The sequence below is a fragment of the Maniola jurtina genome, chromosome 2 (genome assembly GCF_905333055.1).
Source record: "Maniola jurtina chromosome 2, ilManJurt1.1, whole genome shotgun sequence".
Lineage (NCBI taxonomy): Eukaryota > Metazoa > Arthropoda > Insecta > Lepidoptera > Nymphalidae > Maniola > Maniola jurtina.
The window spans coordinates 5870836-5891611 of NC_060030.1; the positions used below are offsets into that span (position 1 = coordinate 5870836).

The window sequence follows — 20776 nt, forward strand, 5'->3', positions numbered from 1 at the left end:
GCCGTGTGTGTGTCGGCGGGCGCCGGCATAGACGGAGTCCATACTTATACATATAGTTTCCCTAACTTGTAAATAACTACAAACTTGACATTGGCTAATCAGTGTAAAGCCAGACGAGAGAGAAAAAAAAAGTTGTCTATGATCCGTAGAAGCACATTATTTGAAATACCCTTATGGAAAACCGGACTTCGTCTGTGGTGGCGTTTGCTGGCGTGCGTGCGGTGCATTTTGGAGTGTTTTTTGTGAAAAGTGGCCGGTTTTTGTGTTCTGCTGGTGTTTATTGGTGGTGGAACTGACTGGGAAGCGCTCTACAGCGGCGCCGCGTGTATGTCGGTGGGCACCGGCACTATTGCCGGCACAGACGAAGTCCATACTTATACATATAGTTTCCCTAACTTGTAAATAACTACAAAATTGACATTGGCTAATCAGTGTAAAGCCAGACGAGAGAGAAAAAAAAAATGGAAATACCATAGCCTGGCCTCGTAGACAGGCCTACATGTCGCTCTGACAAACTGTCAAATGTCAATCAATATTGTCAAAGTCGCTATTGTTTTTTAGGTTATGTGATATATTAATTAATGAAAACAAAATAACTTAAAGAAACGATCACGTTAATGAAATACTAAGAAATAAGTATCATGCACTGCCTTAGATCATTGGTATCCCGATTAGGACGACCAATAAAGAATAAATCTCTGTTTTTATGCCCTTACAATAAAAATACTCAAGAACCACCTCTGTTTTACAGTATAGATATTAAAGTTGATGATGATTCAGGTGAGTGATCATTACTGGCTCCAGCTATTCTATCATTAGACTGATCATTGAATTAGTTTGTCTCATGATTCGTTTCAGCATGTGTCAAGCAAAAATTACTGAACCGATTATGACGAAACTAGCTTTTTTACGTTTACGTTTTGACGGTCAACGCAATTGTTTAACGTCTGTCAAACTGTTAACGTCTACGGTAATCTAGTCTATAAACAATTCAATTTTCTACTACAGTTAATTATTTAACATTCATGGCTAATATATATTATACATATTTTACTTTGCGGAGTCTTAACAATGCTTCATCAATATAAGTTCTGTCTAAGCAAGACTAAAGAATCTCATCAAAAAAAGAAGAGAAGGTTGAATATGTTAAATATAAAGTTGTAGATAGCAGGTACCCACCTAAGTAAAATTGTATTTGTTATTATTAATAGACACAGGATTCATTCATGAATTATGCAAAGGAGATCAGAATTTGGAGAAAAAGTTAAAAGTGTTGATGCTTGAAGTAGAAGTGATGCGTCAAGATGGCCGCTATGCTCCAGACTCTATACAAAAAGATCAGTGGAAACGTTTACTGGAAATGTCAAGTAGGAATCAAAGAACAAATTACCTAACATTTCTTTGGAAGCTTGAAAAGAAGAAAGAAAACCTAAAAGTAAGTTAGGTGTTTAATAATAACTAGCTCTGCTCGCATTGTGACACGACAGACGGACAGACAACAAAGTGATCCTATGAGGGTTCCATTTTTTCTCTTAAAGCACAGAACCCTAAAAATAAGCCACATACAATAATATTATGTCAAAAAGCTCCTGTGGTGTGTTAAATATCTTATAAATGGGACAAAAATGTTGCAAAAATGAACTGTGAAAAGGATGGTATTCAAATGGGATGAGCAATGAATGGGAAGACTTGCTAACAAACCAAACATCCATTTTTACATATCAGCTAATAGCTGATTTGCCCTAACTTTCACACTGGTAGCCTTAAGATTGGATACCCATTGGCTACTCACTCCTGACTGATATCTTGTCAACAGCAAACTGTCAGTATTTTTAAACTTCCATTCTGCAGCTCAGGGGGCAGCTTGGGCATCCAAAAAGAATTTCAGCATTTCATAGCTGCCATAAATCTTGAGCTTTTTCAGATTCTAATAATTCTTCTATGGCTGCTGAAAGACTAAATGATGATGAAGCTGACTTAATACTATATCATATTATTTATAGTTGAATGTTATTTTGTTTTAATGGTTTATTTTTTCATCTAATAGGCAAAAAAAGAAGCTAGAAGAAAAGAACTGGAGGAATCACCGCCAGAAGAAATTAGAGAGTATCCAGATGATCTCTTATATGGCATCAAGCATCAATCAATGTTCCTGCGCATCCGTGATCAGAGTATAAATATGTTTGATAACTATAGGTAACCTACCTCTTTCCTGCAACTTTGCCAATGTAGAATTGTCTGTTTTTTAAGAATATTTTTGCTGATATAATCAGTATCCATAATGCAAACTATCTTAGTGCATAATTTTGTCCAGATTATTTCCAATGTTGAGCAATTCAGTGTAGTTACAGACAGACACACTATTATAAGTATAGGTTGTTACAGCTATACTCACATAGTTAGTCGATGTAAGCCTGACTAGGTTCAAGTCATCTGGGATCCTTTTTCATGACATCAAACAATTTTTCTATCACATGACACACACACACACTATTGCCATTAGTGTGCTCAGGGTTTAAAGCCAGGGTATGCATTTAAGTAGGAAGTAGTATGCCAATTGCTATCAGCCCATAATGATAAATAAGCATTGATTTATTACAACTAGGGTAAGCAGTGCTTTTATGCCTCAATTACTTGCACACCACTGACAATTGTATTACAAAGATTTTAGTACACCTCAATTTTCAATATATACTCTTGAACATAATATTATTTAATAATAATTGTTGTTTGGTAAAGATTTATTTGTTCATAATGTACACTGTCCTAATATGAGTGTACTATAGATATATCAGTGTAGGTATATCAGTCTGGTGTGAATTTTGCTAATTTAAAAAATTACAGGGCACTTCAAGCTATGATTTATGGACAATCAGTTATCATTGACTGTTCATATGAAGAGCACATGGTATGGAGAGAAATTGTCAATGCTGCAAAACAGATGACTTTTGTGTTTGGTGACAACAGAATACATAAAGACCCCTTTAATATGCACATGTGTAATGTTGATCCAAATGGAGAGTTTATGAGACAGTTACGAAAGAATATACCATCACTTGAAGAGCCATGGTTCCCACTGAATATTCATACAAAAGGCTATTTAGATCTATTTCCTAAACAGAAACTTGTGTATTTGACACCACATTGTAGAGAAGAGCTAACTTATTTTGATCCAGATGCTGTGTACATTGTTGGATGTATGGTCGATAAGGTTCTTATAATATATCTGCTGCTTTTTATCGCTTGCTATAATTTTGTCTTTCATTGTTAATATAAATATTTCATTGTTAATATTTACTTTTTTCAGATTAACAGTGAACCTCTTTCATTGGCAAAAGCAAAGAGAGATGGCCTAGCAATGGCTAAACTGCCTCTTGATAGGTATCTAGAATGGGCACCCGGCTCAAAGAAAAACTTGAACATCAATCACATGATTCCCATTCTTTTGGATCTAAAATTGACTGGAGACTGGGAGTTTTCACTGAGGCACATTCCAAGAAGGAAACTAATGGAAACTAAAATATTAGCCATGCAAAAGAGATTTTCAAATAGCTCTCTTAACAGAGATGACTTGTTTAAAAGTTTTAAAAGTGTACGTAGAAATAGTTCGTTAACCATAAATGAGAAGAAATTGAAGTCAAGAAAGTCATTATATGACGATGATAACATAATATAAGGAAAAATTACACAATAAAATATTTTAAATCTTTATTTCATAGTTTTATTTTTTCTTAGTCTCAAAAATGTATATTATTTCCTTTACAATAAAGGATTTCGATAATTCATTTCAAAGAATAGTCTAATTTTGTACAATATAATATAAACAACTCTATATGAAGACACATAGTGTTACAGAATACATACTTAATAAAAAATTATACCTATTCTACACAAATACTTAACCTGGAAATTTTGAAATGTGTGATTTAAATTATAAACTACACTTATGTATTAGTAAATTACTTAGAATGCATGATTTAACATAGAATCTATTAAAATGCCTATTGCACACAACAAACCAAGTCCTTCAATCAACTAGCAATATGCTTAGCATATTATTTTTCAATCTTGTATCCCATACCATTTACACAAAGAGAGAATATTCAAATAAAAGAATTATTAAGATCATGGTGTCTCTGAAGTGAAATGTATAATATATTAAGGCTACTGATTTATCCATTATATCTACTACTATTCTGCACTGCATAAAATATAACTATATTGATAAATACAAAGTTTGTACGAACATGAGTTAGGGTAAAGGTGGTAATGTACGCATGTCGACATCTGTACTCGGTAGAATATCTGTACTTGTTTCGGAGCGCTGCTTGATAGTGGCAAGAATTTCTTGAAGATTTGAAGGTAGAGCAATATCTGCTAACGGGACAACAGGCGACGGCGGGGTCAGCGGCCGCGATGGAGAATACGCTTCGTTCTAAAGCAACGAAAAAAGTTTAAAATTATTAGATGAAACAAATTAGCTAATAATAAATTTGGATTTTGCGCCAGCTAGTAACAATGCATGCAAGAGCGTTTGATGCGAAAGGAGCGTTAAAGAGGTTAAGCAGTTTCAGGCCCTCACAGAGCAAATATTACCACATCCAAATGCTAATAGTAACATTTAACAGCTCCATTAATTATGTATTTTCCGCGCAAACAATAATTTTCAAGTCATAGCTGACAAACAGAGAAAATATTGACTTTTCTATTGTAGTTAAAATACATTGAACAAGGATAGTTCGTTATAGCTGCATGTATCGATGGGTTACCTCCCCGGGCTGCGAGGAGTCGGCCTGCGCCATCTTGCGGATCTGCTGCTTCTGCTCCTCGATCTGGCGGTTGAGCTCCTCCATCTTGGTACGCAGCGTGTCGCCCGGCGCGCTGCTGCCCGACGACGAGCCGGGGCTGTACGCCTCCTCCACGTCCGCCGCCGCTGTGCGTGTACACACTCACATTACTATTTTTAAAATCTCATTGTGAATCACACACATTTCTATCAACGGTGGTGATCTCACCAACGTTGATATCTTTAAAATCTCTACATTGACAGAATTTGACACAATAACTTTAAAATAAAATAGACCTAAATATTCTTGATTTAAAAAAAACAGCACCACTGATTTTAATTTATTAAGGTTTCCGCTTGAAATGCTTCCTATAGATTTATAGACGAACTTGAGCTTTACAACAAAGGAGTTCCCCGCTGCTATGCCAAAGTAAATAAAAATTGATGAGCTGTTTAGAAAAACTTGGTTTTTTATTATTGGCGGCAATAGAAATACAAACTCAGAAAACTTTAACTCTCTACTTATTACGGTTCATGAGATACAGCCCGCTGACAGATCGACGGACAATGGAGGGCCCCACTGACTGACCAAACCGTGAAGTTTCCCATCCAAAGACTACATCAATAATGCTCTTAGAGGTATGAACACTTAATCAGCATCTCATTTGAATATTTACCCAATGAGGCAGCAATCTTATCCTTGACGGAATTGGAGAGAGCGGGCGTGGTGTAGGTAGGCAGCGGCAGCGCGCGCGGCGCGCGTTGTCGCGGCGACAGCGGCGGCGTGTACGACTTCTTGCGGGACTCGCGCGCCACCTAACGTGCAAACAACAAATACTTATTACTCTCATCCAGCGGGGTAATTCGCTAACTCAGCGATCAACACTAATCAATTCAATTTCGTTTTATGATGTGCGGCTGCAACAGACGGGCTCAGTTTACTTCGTCAACGAGCGACGTGTGAAATGCACGTTAAAAAATGGTTGGTTTGGGAATAATGATAGCCATCAAACTCATTGGACATTGGTTGGTTCAACATTGCTGCTTCACGGAGTGATATTAAAATAATTATCGTAAAAAAACTTAATGGATAAAAATAAATGTAAAATGAGCTCGGTGGTAACGATTATTAGTTAGATTTATCCATTTAAGTATTACTAGCCTATTTGCTCGGGTTGAGTCGAAGTCGTAAAAACGGAGAGATGTGAATAATTAATAGGGAAATATTGAATGTAAAGGTCTTTGTACATTAAACAAACTCGACGCCGACTCCACTCAGATTCAACTCATAGTAAAGCATGGAAATGTGAGTTTTATGTCGCGTTCCTTACGGTGAAATTATCAACATTTAATTGAAAGAAATATAGGACGCGCGGTTACTTATGGCTATCGAGGTTAGAGTTGGAACGATGTTGGATAGGTGTCGAATCTATGTAATGTGCGAAGACTTTTAAGATGACTTTTCGTTTGTGGGTATACACGAAAAGTTAACTACTATCACAAATCAGTCGATACTAGAATTAATTACTTAAACTGGACCCTTTCAAGTAAAGATTTACATGATTTTTATGGTAATACGGCAGTGAGACAGATTCTACTGTCTATGTTACAGACTCCTTTTCCGACTGACCTTGTACTAGTATAATGCGTAAACAATGACTTCTCACGCGCCATTTTAACTTTATGTGTCGAATACCATGTCAAAATTACGATTTGTCTATTTTAAAGGTGAACCACTTGACATGATAGTTGATAGTGAACTTTTGACATGATAGTTGATCCATAGAATTAAAATGGCGCGTGAGAATAATTTTGTACGTACTATACTTTGATTTATTTATAACAGGCACTCTTCAGTATCTATAATTTTTCTATACAAAGCAGTGCCACTACTTTTAGATGGTTCATGTGTACAAATAATATATAGCAAGATTGATTCAAATTCAATGAAATAAAGTCTAACTTAGTGAACAATACAGAAAAGTTTCAGGAAGGTGGGAATGATGAAATAATGGGACAGGTATAGGTAACACCATACTGATATAATATATGTACTTAAGGAATACTTTATATGATTTTTTAATGATATAATCAAGGTTTTTTATAATTAGATATGTAAATTTTTTAATAAATATTAAATACTTTATATTAAATATGTAATGTTTAGCAAAATAAAGAAATAGCCATCAAACTTTGTACAATGATTTATTTAATGTACATACCTTTGAGCGCAAGCACTACAAACTACACTTCTAGTGCAGTTTCTATAGACTGTTTTATTAATTCTTATAGAACAAAAAATACGAGATCGATCTTAAAATAAAATAAATAGCTTACTTCGAAAAAAACATTAAAAAACTAATAATGGTAGACAATGCAACTAACTATTTATGATTATATTGAAAAATATTTTTTAAAGAGTAATTGAAAGATAGACTAGAAGTAACCACAATCACACCTGATAGAAAGTAATAGAACAAGCAAGACTAAAATGTTATGTTCTTTTTCAATTTGATGCCAATATTTTTGTCTTATTATTATTTCAAATTTGTCGTGGTACGTTCACACTTGGGGGCAAACGTCGGCAAGCGCATGAGCATAAAAGGCACTAAGATTGAAATCTATAGAGCGCACTTTGACTGCTTAGATTTAAGTTTCAGTTAAAACGAGACAGCGGTATCACAATGTCTCGTTTTAGTCGCCTAAGTCTGAGCAAATTCAAAGTGCGCTCTATAGATCTCAGCCTTACACCCATATTCAGAAACGTTACTATGAGGTCTCACAGTGCGCTCGAACGCATAGTGTAGGTTACACCAATCAGATTACAATGACCTGCACGGAGGAACCTACATTATGCGTTTGAGCGCACTATGAGACCTCATAGTAATGATTGTGAATACGGCCGTAAGTGTTTTGGTCTTGGTAAAAGTTTCTAGTGATGTTTCCGGCCACGAATCAATCAAAGACGATTGATTCGGTTTATTTGGATTTGGTCGACGTTGGCTAAGTGTGAACATACCATTATATATTTGACAGGAACAGCAGAGAAGAAGCCTATTCTAAGGCGCATCGTCACGGACGAGAGAATCGCGGCGAAGGTCCCGTTGTGTGACAAAATTGGATACAAACGTATCGCCTTGTGGAGATTGGCCCATACAGTTTGTATCGAATTTAGTCGAGGCGAGACTATCGCCGCGATTCTCTGGTCCGTGAAAATGCTGCCTAATTGATTGATCCAAATCCCCGACACGCCGTGCACAGGTATATTTAAAAAAACAAAGATTGTTGTTGAACTAATCGGTTGATGAAAGTGCATCCCTTACATCGCACCGCCATGCATCATATCATGGTCAGGCTGCGGCGCCAACTGACCTTGGCGGGCACGATATCTTGGTGCTTGGTGGCGGCGGCGCGCTTCTTGCGCTGGCGGATGATGATGGCGAGCAGCAGATGCGTGCGCAGCTCGCCGAGGCCGGGCCCGTCCAGCGGCAGCAGGACCGCCGGCAGCGCCGTGTTGGCGGGCGCAGGGACTATGTACAAATCTTTGACTGTCGCCGTGTTCGACACCTTCACTACGCCCAATCTGGAAGATAATAAAATACTTGTATTAAAACAAATTATTGCTTGGTAATTAAAATTACTAAACATTCTTCAGAAATATGTAAAATCCTTATCTTTGTTAGTTTTTTTTAATGACCATTTAAATATCGATTAAATTACAAAAAAAAAAATGTTTTTTTGGTAAATATTAGCCGATTTAATTAGTTGATCATCTGCGGTCGGAAGTAACGTTTATACGCCACTTCAACTGAAAATTGCCGTCAAACAGAACAGCTGTATTGAGACCGTTGTCGCCGCCAACCACCGTTGACTCTTTCCATGGATATAGTATGTACTGTGTGAACCTTACCTATTACGACTGCTAAGATAGCTGTACAGTGCAATGTACTGCATTTTCTCCTCATCATTGGCAGCTTGCAGCTTCAATATGACAATGTCTTTGTTACTAGCTCTCTTCATCTTGCTGATGTAATCCCACACTGTGTCTGGGTTGATTCTGCCCACTATGTCCAGCTCTGGCGAGAGATCGTCTTCTAGGTCTAGAGCATTGCCGGATACCTAGAAATAACATCCATATTTTCATTCCATTATTTCTTAATAATTTAGTTAGAAAAGACCAGATAAACCTTTATAATTTTTAATTATCTTTAAATAGCAATCTTAGATTACATTAGTGAATTTAAAAAAATAGGGAAAAAACGCGTAACTCAGCTTGAATTTGAACAAAAACTAGATTTATAATTTAGATGTTTATTATAATTTATTGTGAGCGATGACACTTGGGAACTACTGTATTAGGTATATTTTATCTAATTACCTATTAAGTTTATTCTTAAATATGATATTTCTCAGATAAGAGATAGCAATACATTTAGGTCTGGTATGTCATTTGAATTTAGTTTAGAGACTGTGTACACTAGAATTAGCCACAAGTAAAACAATCAAACTAACCTCGTGCGCCGCTACGTAGAATCTAGCGACATCTACCATGTTGATGCAACCATTCCATACTGTTGCTGCAGAGTGTTCCACCGTACTGGTTGGCTCCTGGTCACTTTCAGCTTCTGCTATCATGGAATAATCAATGTTTTAACATATGCCATGTTAAACTCCATACCAATGTTATAAATGCGAAAGTAACTGTCACATTTTCGCAGTACAAACACTGACCTGAATTTAGCGAAATTTGGCACCAAGATAGAAAAGCTATCTTAAAATATTATAAAGAAAACTACTAGCATGTCAAAAAATATTATGTTCATATTTGTACCCATTTGCTATCGCAAAATAGGGATATCGCCAATTAGTCAAATCTGCTACTTCTTATCTATCAGTTTAGCTAGTCTAATTTTTTTTATAGAAACAAATTAGCACGAACAACATGTACAACTAACCTGATATTTTGTCTTGTTTCTCTAAATATTTAGGAGGTGAGAGAGTCACATTTCCGTCATTCGTGTTAATCGAGAATGACTTGGTTGCGTCATAATCGACGTTGCCATATTCCGATATTTCGTTCTTATAACTGTCCTCATACACATCTTCACGGGACTTCCTTAGATCCTCCTCGGAAAACGCTGAAGTTATCATTGGCTCGTGGGGATCATATTCAGGGTGTATTTCCTTCATCATAGCAGATTTCGGCCTCTCTATTGAATCCGAATCTGTGGAACTGAATATCAAAAAAGCTTTTAGTTTCAAAATTTAATCTTGATTTTACTTTCAAAATTTAATCTTGATAACAAGATTTACCGCAACAACCTTTCAGGAGTCGGATTACATAAAGTTCTTGCATTTGTTGAAATTGAATATATTCTATTTATATCTATACTAATAAATAAAACTGAACTGTCTGTCTGTTTTGTTTGTCTGGACCGTGAATTGGCCAATCGATTCTCGAAATCTGTCGAGTAGATTTCGAGCACTGTGATTGGCTATTTACGCGGTCCGTTCCGCTCCACTCCGCCAAGCTCCACGTCAGTGAAAACGCACCCTAAATATGTTAGTTATCTTTTTCGCAACTCAACTTCGCGAATTAGATCTATTTGTTTAATTTTACTGAGTTACTTTTTTTAACCTCGTGTTCAGATTGGACTACTTGTTTTGCGCGCACTAACTATCCCTATTAGAACGAAGTCGCGCATAAATGCTGCATTTCACTTACTCATTCTTGCTCTTATTGTAAACAGCCTCCTGCGACCGCGAGCGGTGTTTCGGCTTGTCATCGGAACTGCGTCGCCGCTTGTCGCGCGCGCGCTCGTCCCGCGACGCGCGCCGCTTCAAGCTGTCCCGCGACGCGGAACGCCGGGACGAGCGCCGCAGCGACCGCGACCTGCCCCGGTTTCGGGAAGTAGACCTGTTGAGGGATTTTTTTGAAAAATCAAAACCATAGAAAAATTAAAAAATACTTTCCTCTATGACACATGATAAAGTTCAAAAATTATCCCCAACGAGATTGTGCCCGCGACTTTGCGTGGATATATCTTAGTTTGTACAAATCTCTTGGGCAGTCCATGATTTTCCAGCTTCTGTTCTACAAGCTATCTCTGTACCTCAAAATCGGATGAACGGATAGACCGTCAAAAAGTAATCGACAGACAGACCACTTTCGCATTAAAATATTAGTATGGATTACTCCGCTTAACAACACCACCACAGACAAAAGATATTTTATTTGATACCAAACTCAGTTCATTCCTTGACATAAGTATTTTGTTTGTCATTATCTGCCATATTAGATTTGTTATGACGTCATAATATATCCTATACCGCCCTATTTATCAAAATTGAATTAAGTTGTAGTTTAGTATTTATGAGGGAATCATAATGAACTGAACAATAACCACTTGCTTTATAGATAAAGAAAAATATCAAGTCTGGTAAAAATAGGTTTTATAGACCCATGTGTTGATGATTCGACGCGACACAAAGCTAAAAATATCCGAAGAAATGAGGTCCAATATTTTGTTTTCCCAAAGAAAAGATAATCTAAAACCACACAGTACCTGGAATGTTCTCTGGATCGTCGCTTAGATTTGGCTCTTGATCGTGACCTGTGCCGTGAACGTTCCCTAGGAACAGATTTTTCCTTGGTCACTTCTGTTTTAGTCCTCTCTTTCGACTTGGATCTCGACCGGCTGGGTTTCTTTTCGGACCGGCGCGATGAACGACGCTCCTTTTCTTTAACCTCAGATTTCCGTCTAGAAGATCGGGATTTCTTTTTTTCCAAATCTCTCTTGGATTCCTTTTCTTTCTTTCTTAAACTGGTTCCGTTTTCTTTGTCTTTCTTTTTGCCGCTGCCGTGTTTCTTGTGCAGTACATCTTTTTTAGCCCTGTAGACAACACATACACTTATAATCACCATTTAAGCCCTGGCCATATTATGCGTGACAATAGGTATAACGCATAACTGAGGAGGCTCTTTCAGTAGTGGAGCGGTGCAATTTTCACAAGTTGATGAATCACTGAGCTTTTGCGTCATGTCATCACATCCCTCCCGCACCGTCCCACTACCTGTCTATCTGATATCGCAGGAACCTATACTCACTTATGCGTTATGCCTGTACTGACAATTAATGCTTAGTTGAAAAATGAATGTTTCAAAGGCTACCTATTGTAAACTTACGGTTCTTCTGACTGTGCAGTGCCATCGGGCGGTAAACCATCACCAACTGCATCATTGAGTGCTGTAACCAAATCTTCCACTGGCACGTTTGGATCCAACTCTGTTGATACTGATTTCTTTGTTTCCATTACCTTTAAATTACATAAAACACTATAAGATGAAAATTAAAAATGCTAGATAGTAAAATATTCGTAAATTATTCATTATTTACCTCCTCCCCCTTATGCGTTTTTAAAACATATGTTTTGCTCGCCGCTAAAAGATCAATTTCTGATTTCTTAATTAGTTCCAATTGATGTTTTTCTTGTTGATCTCTCCATTCTGCCAATTCTTGACTTGCCAATTCTTCCGGCGAAAGTCTTACCTAAAAATGCAAAAAAAAAACTTATTTTATTTTTTTAGTATCCAAAGAGGTACATAATAATTATGTATGTCATTTTCATATATTTTCAGCTCTCACGCTCGTGTAAATAAATGCGTATAAGTAAAGAGACACGTATAAAAAATCCAGTTTATTAAACAAAAGTATACAAGAGAACATACCAATTGCTTGGGTGTTATCACTCGTTTCCGAATCTTCTCCCACAGTGACAAGTTCTTGCGGTCCTTGATATTGAACATAAGCGATCTGTATTTGGCTTTATACTTCATGCCCACATCTCTATTGAACAGCTCATGCAGTTCGAGCTCAGTTTCGTTCGCGAACCTTTGGATTTCCTCTTCCTTGAATTTCGGTCCATCACTCTCGGCCATTCGTATGGAGATCTGTTCTTGTAATGATTTCCTCACATTGTCACGAATAGGGTCCTCTGAACTCATTCTTGGTTTTTTGTCCGTGGAATCCTTGCGTCGGGACGTGGACGGCGTTACTGCCGGCGGCTACGGTGAAACAATTATCATGAGCGCGCCAAAATCTAGCCTTAATCATAGTGTAAACATACCAAGGTTGATCGCATTACATAAATATCGGTTTTTAATATTGTTTTGCAAATTACACCTTAAATAGTTCAGTGGTCGCACTGTGATAACTAGAAAATAAATCTCGGCAAATGAGTGGTGTAACTAGAACAACTTGATTTCAAGCAATCAAATTAATATTTTGTTATAGTAATAATATTGTAACGTACCTATTCAAAGTTTCGTGAATAACACGCATCCTAACGCCCACTAAAATAAAACGAAGGAGCTTCGTACCACAAGCCCTGTCTTATGAACACACATGAAATATACAAATTAATATGCACAAAACTTACTGCAAGATGGATAGTATAACTATATTTTAATATTCACTCTAACCTTTATTCCCAAAACATTAAGGTTTATTTTCGTTATCTTACGTAATGTATACGATGATGTTTATTGGATGAGTCAGCGTATGTTGTTGCGGAAGTTTTTCGAACCACATACAGAGATTAGGATTTACGATCCTTATTTTATACTCTCCTACACAAAATAGCTTGGGGAAAAAGATTAATATACCGGCTGAGTTTGTTGTGGGCTCTTCTCAGACCTGGGCGCGTTTGGAACCCTCGTAGTTTTATTTTAGTCTTAATTTACGTAATTAATTTTACTATCACCACTACATCATTATACTGCAAATTCAGCTATTGACAATCAGAAAGTGTGTCATTGTACCCAATTTGAATAAATGTGTTGATTTTAGAAAGACAATAAACAAACCTTTTCAGTGAATGACTGCGATCTGCTTAAGGTTGAGCGAACTATTTTCTTAGGTTCATTTGCAACTTTGTTCGAAGACTTTGGAGTGTCAAATAATTGTTGCTGCTGGAGCTTTGGTGTGACGGGAGTCTTAGGCCTCTGTGTGACTCTCACTTCTTCTCTCGGCGACGGCAGAAGCGTTTTTACCATTCTCTCTCTGGGTTCGGCTTGAGGGGTTTTAGCTTCCAGCATCTGCGGCGACTGTTCCACAGATTTTCTTGGAATTCTTGCGAAGTTGAGTGTAGTTTGGATTTTATTTGGCTCAAGTGTTGGTTTTTTTCTTATAACATTGGGTTTGATGGCAGTCAAAGTGCCAGGACGAACGACTTCAAATGTTGGATTCTTTTGAAGCCATATTTTAAGATTCTCTGCTGTGGGAGCATTAGGTCCTGCAAGAAGTCTTCCCGATTTTCGTTCATAGACAATAACCTAAAACGTAGATAATTTCTAAATAAAATGCGAATTTTTCTTTAGTCTTTCCTTTATTCAGATATTGAAAAATCAACCCTTAAATAAAATAAAGTATAATTGTTTGTGTTTTTGTTAAATTTGATTTGTTTCATACTTCTATATTCAAACATTTTGTTAGCACAGTAATTTTGTAAGAATTTCCAAACCCAGTTTATTATATTAGTAATATAGTAAAGTGTAATACTGTTGCTTACCCTGGACTCAGTGGGTTTGTCTTGTGGTTTGGAGGCAGGCGTGCTGCCGAGAGAGTCTTGCGCGTGTTTGAGTATGCATGCATCGCTGCAGTATATGCTACTAGCTCGTGCGGGTTTCTTACAAACAATGCAAGTAGTTTTTGAGGTTAATTCTTTTGTGATAGCAGGTTGTGGTGTACTTACTCCGGCGTTATCCTTTGCCATTGTGGGCACCTACAACATACAATTTTAATATGATCTTCTTGGTATTTTTGATGAAAACAATTTTTTTTTTATATTAACAAGTGATGATGCAGCTTGAGATATAGCACGCTTGCCTAGAAAATGCCTATTCACCCTTTACTTTAAGGCACCCATATTAAAATTGGAGGGAAAACTGATACTGGAAGGTTGTTCCATATCCTGGCAATTCAAATTAAAAATGAAAAAAACAAAACTGAAAAATTCGAGAGTAAATCTTTGTCTGACTTTTTGTCAAAATATACAATTTTATATTTTAAATTTTCTTAATTTTCATGTTGACAATTTTGAAATTTTTAGTAGGTATATTTTCTGATTATAGTGGCAACAATTTCTGTCTGTCACATATTCTGTAAAAATTTCAGGTCGGACAGACAGTGGAGTCTTAGTAATAGGACCCTGTTGGCACCCATCACATACGGAACCCTAAAAAGAGACTTTAAATTTTACCTTGGCAATATTCTTTCTGGCAGGGGTTCTCTTAACACAATTGGGACACCTCCATTCGATGCCCTGCTCTTCCATCTGCTGCCCCATTGCCTTGGTGATGTTGACGCACTTGCCGTGGAACCAGTCCTCACAGCCATCACAGCAGATCATGAAGCGGTTGTTGTGCGGCTGCTTGCATATGCACCATAGCCTACAAACATTCATAAACCATATTAAAATGTAAAAATATGTATCAGTCGGTTGTTACTTCATCTTGATCATAAAAATGGACTCTAATTCTAGGCAGAGAAAGAGTGTTTTGTTTTTGCCTAGAACTGCTATCAGATGAAAATGATAATGACTAATTTTAAAAAGATATTAAATTAGAGTTACTTTGTTTGCTAGGTCAGTGGGTAACCCAATTTTTACTTAGAAGTTGGCATGTCTGCAGATGCTTACACACTATGCTTATACACTTGTAGAAAATGCACAGAGTTGTTAGTATCAACTGTGACCACCTCAACACAGTTGTCTCCTTAATGTAGTCTACATTGCTTTTTCTAGAGAAGAAGGCCATAGGGTCTGAGCTCCCAAATGTACAGGATGTTCACAAATAATTTTGAATCAATCAACTAACGTATTGAACTAACTATAATATACTAGTAATACAATATTCTTGTTGAAAAACAATTTATCATACCTGTTAGGATCATCTTCTGAATTCCAGCTTTCTTGAGATTCTGCTGCCATTTTCTCAATAGGTGGAGCCTGCACTACTGTTTCTTGCTTTTTATTTGTCAATTTCTTATTTGTGTACTGCTTAGCAACATGATGCACTATTGGTTCAGGAGTAACCACAGTGGGACGAGTTGGTGTGGTCACTGGAATTACCATACTCTCTCCTGTGTTTGAGGTGTCCTGTTGGGTTTTTCTCTTAGATGATCTAGTGGCTGGCGCTTCTATAGGTGGCAATGTAATGACTCTCCCATCTCGTCGAACAATTTCTATAGGATCTTTACGGGGAACAAGCGTTTTGACAGTCTTTTGTGGTGTGTATAGATTGCTGGGTGTTTGAGCTTGTTGGTAAAGTTGATGTAAAGGTGCTTTTTGTGGAGTTTCCACTTTGCCTAACACTTGTTTATCAATTACTTCTTGCAAATTTTCAGAACTCTCTACCAATTGTGCCACATGCATCAGCAAATCTTCAGTTAAGCCATCTTCTTCAGGTTGTAGACCAGCTAGTATGTCCAAAGTTGGTGAGAGTGGACCAGCCAATCCAGGACTATTGATAATATTAGCAGAAGATACACTCGGCACAACTTTAATCTGTTGTGGTGAATTGTCCTGCAATATCTGAGCCAAGCTTGCATCATCCAGTTGGGGCATCGGGTCGTAACCTTTAGTTTTGTCTGCAATGTTTGCACCAATTTTCATCTGCCTAACATAAGTTTTAGGTGGAGCTTTCGTTTCTTCAAGGACTGTTTGAGTGATGATTGGTTTTTCATCATTAGATTCAGGTTTAATACTATCATTGGGTTTACTGTTTAATTGCACAGGTTCTTTTTCTGACTTGCTAGGTACTTTATTTTCTGTCGAAACCCTTCTGATAACATCAGGTGTTGAAAACAGTGATGTCATATCTGTCAACAAGGCTGATACATGTGCAGGAGTTTTTTTATCCTTTTTAATAACTTTGGGTACTAGTTTAGGTGCAAGCTTGTTTTGATCTGAAGCAGTGACAGACGTTGCTGTTACTGTGGTAGCAGGAATCAAATTGTCTAAATCCAGTTGCTTTTTTTCCAAGTATGGGTTCTTACTTAAAAGTTTTTCTTTAATATCTTTTCTTAGTATAGTTTTATTAATTTTCAGTTTTGGTGCTAATTTAAGATCTGCCTTAACAATCTTTGTACCTTGAGCACTTTTCAATATCCTGGGTTTGGATTTTAACCTTCTGGGTTTAAATGAAGCAGTTTTTTCCTTTGTTTCTTTATAATCAGAATCAGAATCTCTATCAGCTGTGCTGTCACCTGAAGAGCTAATTGATGATGATTCTGTATTTTCCTCCACTGCAGGTGTTTTATCCACCTCACTTAAGATTTTCGACTTTGTAAATACAGGTAGTGGTTTAGTCAATACATCATTACCCTTTATAATAATCGAAGGCTCTGTTGTATTTAAAACAATCTTTTTTCCTTTGGGAATTATTTGTTGCTCTAAAATTGTGATCTTTTTTGGGGTTGTGGCTGGTTTTGGTGGTGGCGTATGAGTAATTTCAATTACAGGGTCATCAAATGTGAACTGTTCACTCCTCTGGGGTAAAGTCTGACTGGGTGATTTAAGTGGTGTATAGCAATGGTCGTTTTGGAATCCCAACAAGCTGTTTTCTCTTGTTTCTATTCTTAATGACTGCAACATTTCTGCTCCACTATCTGAAACAAGAGAATTTCACAAGTAGTACAACACAGTACATAGGACATTGAACTGTGCAAACTATCAGACGCAAGTCGTTTATGTAACCTTAGGCGCTCGGACATCCGAGAAATATCTCCCAAGCCACATGCCAAACTACTGTACACAAATTATCCCATACGTCCCACAGTTTGTTTTCACCTTTACAATATTACAATTGACTTTTAATTTTATGTAGAGTCCTAAATAGTATTAAGTAACTCTTTCAAGTAATAAACATTTAATATTTTAACTAAACAATCAGCAATACATCAATATAGAAAAGTGTTAAATGAAGTAAGAAATTTACCATATTTAATGATACTATCTGGCTCATCATAGTAACTGTCTACAGATAATGTGACATGAGGAATCTTATCATCCTCATTTTCTGAATCTGTAGCATCGTCTGGTCTTCCTTCATGGCCAACTCGCACAACACTTATGCCAGCAGCTTGAGATCCATCTGTTCCTGAAAAATAATTCAGAATTCTACACCTATTAACGCTAGTAACCTGACAAATTATATAGATTTAGAACAATAGACATACCTGGTTAGTTACTGGGAACTTTTTGGAAAGAAAATGTTATATTAGATACTAATAATATTGCTTAATCCTTAGTTTTTTTTTTTTAATTTTGCAGACTTTTTTTACATATTAATAAGAATTGTTCCCTGCTGGAGCCATGGTAACAACTAACAAACAGTTACAGAAGAGGATTAATTCAAGCTATGTAGTACTTGTACATTTAATAAAACTTATAATATGCTTTGATGTTATTAGTTACCAAGTGATCCACCTGACTTTGCTTTGGTGAAATTTGAATTAGGGTTTTATACATAATAAATCGTTTTCAACGGACGTCAATGGTGAAAGAATTATAAAAAATGGGTTCAGAAGTTTCAGTTTATCGACTATAATCAAATCTTTCCCCTTTATACCATTTGGTATACATAATTAATAGTTCCTTCTATAATGAAACAAATGCAACACAAAATAAGATTACAAATTCCCTGATATTTGTGCTGAAGCTTTAATAGAGCGTGGTTTTACTTACCTATGTGTAGAAGTTTTCAACAAACAGTGAATTGTATTCAGTGTGTACACTGTACATGGAATAATAAATCCATCTCATTGAATTACTTTGGTCTATTTAGTATCATGGTTACACATTACGTTAGTCACTACAGGGCAACAATAATTATATTCATAATCATAAGACTTCTTGTATACTTAGTACTTACCCATAAGAGTTCCCAATAAATTTTGATCCACCGACAAGGATCCATCCTTGTTTACAATAACAACCACTGAACTATCAGTTTTGGTGGACGGTCCATTGAGGTCCGTATAGTTAGTAATCACTGTATTTGACATTGTTCATCACAATTTATGCAACTAGCTTTATGCACGTCCTCTATTTTTAGCCTACTTTGAACACACATGCCATCGCGTCTATCTTTACACACACTCGAGTCCTGACGCCATTTTGAAATCAATCTAAGGGAACGCCGCGCGTTTAATTAATACCTAGTGCTCTAATAAGCAGTACATATTTGGATTATCTTCATCAAGTATTTTCAATAGAATTGAGTGGTAAAAATAAAATTATTGTTTCATTATAAATTTGTTGCTTTTTTAATCATTCACAAAATAAATGCGCACATGAAAAACTACAGTACAGTAGGTACAGATGCAGATTTTTTTTAACTAGTTTTACGGCTCTGGGTTCTAGCTGTTTTGAACCTACAGACCTTCGATCATTGATTTATTACTTAGTCTGTGCTACAGACATGCTACAGGCCACTACCTGTGCGTTTCATCGAATAGTACCTATGGCGTTATGTTGGCTCCCCTGTCTGTTGGGTGGTCATTGGCACCATATTGGCATGAGAAGACGCAGATTTTGTTTATTTTCATTTCATTCATTCAGGAAATATTCATTCATTTCATTCAAATGAAAATAAACAAAATCTGCGTCTTATTATGCAAAATATATGGTATGGTGCCAATGAGTTGGATAGACAGGGGAGCCAACATAACGCCATAGGTACTATTCGATGAAACGCACTATACATAGACGCAGTAGGTACCAGAGACGTGCTACCTAAACATGATTGTGCACTTCAGCTTTAATTCCCTGCAAAAATAAATTCTTTTGCATTGGCATAAAGTCCAATTTCTAATACAATTATGCTAAGCGGAAAAACGAGCCGAGCAAGAGGTCTATAAATTGGAGTGTGTCACTGTCTAATGGATTGCAAGCATAAAAAAATATTTTCTATGGTATGAATTATGATGTAGCTCACAAAGTTCCTATTCATTGTTTATTTAATTTCAAACAACAAGATTACTTTCTTTTGTTTTCGCAGTAATTTTCATACTGTTATCTTTATTTTAAAATGTCATTAAAATATCATTTAGTTGAAAAAGTATTATAAATATTTTTTTAAATTAATAGGATGACAACACTGGGTGTCAAGCAAAACAATATGGCGAACATTCTGTACTATACTATACAGAAGTAGTAAGGTAACCATAATTTGATTGTTTAATGGAAGTGTTTTTTCTGTTTATCGATAGATTTCCCAAAAATGAAGACTTAAGGCAAAAATGGATCGCTGTCGTTCCAAGAAATATCACCAAATATTCGGCAGTTTGCGGAATGCATCTTAAAGCGGAAGATTTTGCTACGGCTTCGTGTGCACTGAATTTTTTTTTAAAAGAAACGCTGTACCTTCAATTTTCCCAAAAGTATGCCTTGCTTACGAACTTCCTAAAACTGTTTAGGACCTAAACACATGCACCAGATTATACAAAATAATTTTACTTACCTATATATACCCATACTTAACATGACTGGTACTTTTTCGCTTTTAACAAAAAAAAATTGAATTTCTCTACTTTTATAACTACAGCGCGGCAGACTATGGCCTAAACCTTTATCATTCTGAGAAGAGACCCGTGCTCAGTAGTGAGCGGCGATGGGTTATCATGATGATTCATCCTCTCCTATTCTCATATAATCCGTCAAATGTCTTACATTATCAAATCGTGTTGTCACCCTAATAGAAAGGGACACACTCCAATTTAGCGCTATCTCAATAGGCTCGTTTTTGGTGTCTCAGTGCACAATCTTGTTTAGGTAGCATGTCTCTGGTAGGTACCTATTTCCTTTCTTTTTGTTTCACAGACCAATAACATAAATGTTTTTTTTAATGAATCCAATATCCACAGAGTACAACCTAAGCTACAAAGTACATACCATGAATGAATCTATCTATAGTCTGAACTCTGTGGT

General features: G+C 36.5%; 2 protein-coding genes across 3 annotated transcripts; one reads left to right on the forward strand and one right to left on the reverse strand.

Annotated features, from left to right (window-relative positions):
• Positions 1-535: 535 nt before the first annotated feature.
• LOC123876141 (mitochondrial ribonuclease P protein 1 homolog) lies at positions 536-3711 on the forward strand. Its single transcript, XM_045922298.1, has 5 exons — positions 536-780; positions 1212-1435; positions 2048-2196; positions 2845-3211; positions 3308-3711. Exons 1-5 carry the CDS (start codon positions 642-644, stop codon positions 3674-3676), a joined length of 1248 nt encoding a protein of 415 aa, XP_045778254.1. The 5' UTR covers positions 536-641; the 3' UTR covers positions 3677-3711.
• Positions 3694-19178, reverse strand: LOC123876092. 2 transcript variants are annotated; one of them, XM_045922236.1, is made up of 18 exons: positions 18720-19178; positions 17784-17945; positions 15726-17454; positions 15047-15236; positions 14357-14569; positions 13653-14120; positions 12516-12851; positions 12184-12336; positions 11973-12103; positions 11353-11679; positions 10512-10703; positions 9742-10019; positions 9299-9411; positions 8697-8905; positions 8159-8369; positions 5464-5602; positions 4770-4933; positions 3694-4435 (listed from the first exon to the last, which is right to left on the reverse strand). In XM_045922236.1, exons 1-18 carry the CDS (start codon positions 18850-18852, stop codon positions 4253-4255), a joined length of 5331 nt encoding a protein of 1776 aa, XP_045778192.1. In that variant the 5' UTR covers positions 18853-19178; the 3' UTR covers positions 3694-4252. The 2 variants fall into 2 exon arrangements, with proteins under 2 accessions (XP_045778192.1, XP_045778188.1); XM_045922232.1 differs by having other exon boundaries at positions 9299-9414.
• Positions 19179-20776: the final 1598 nt, after the last annotated feature.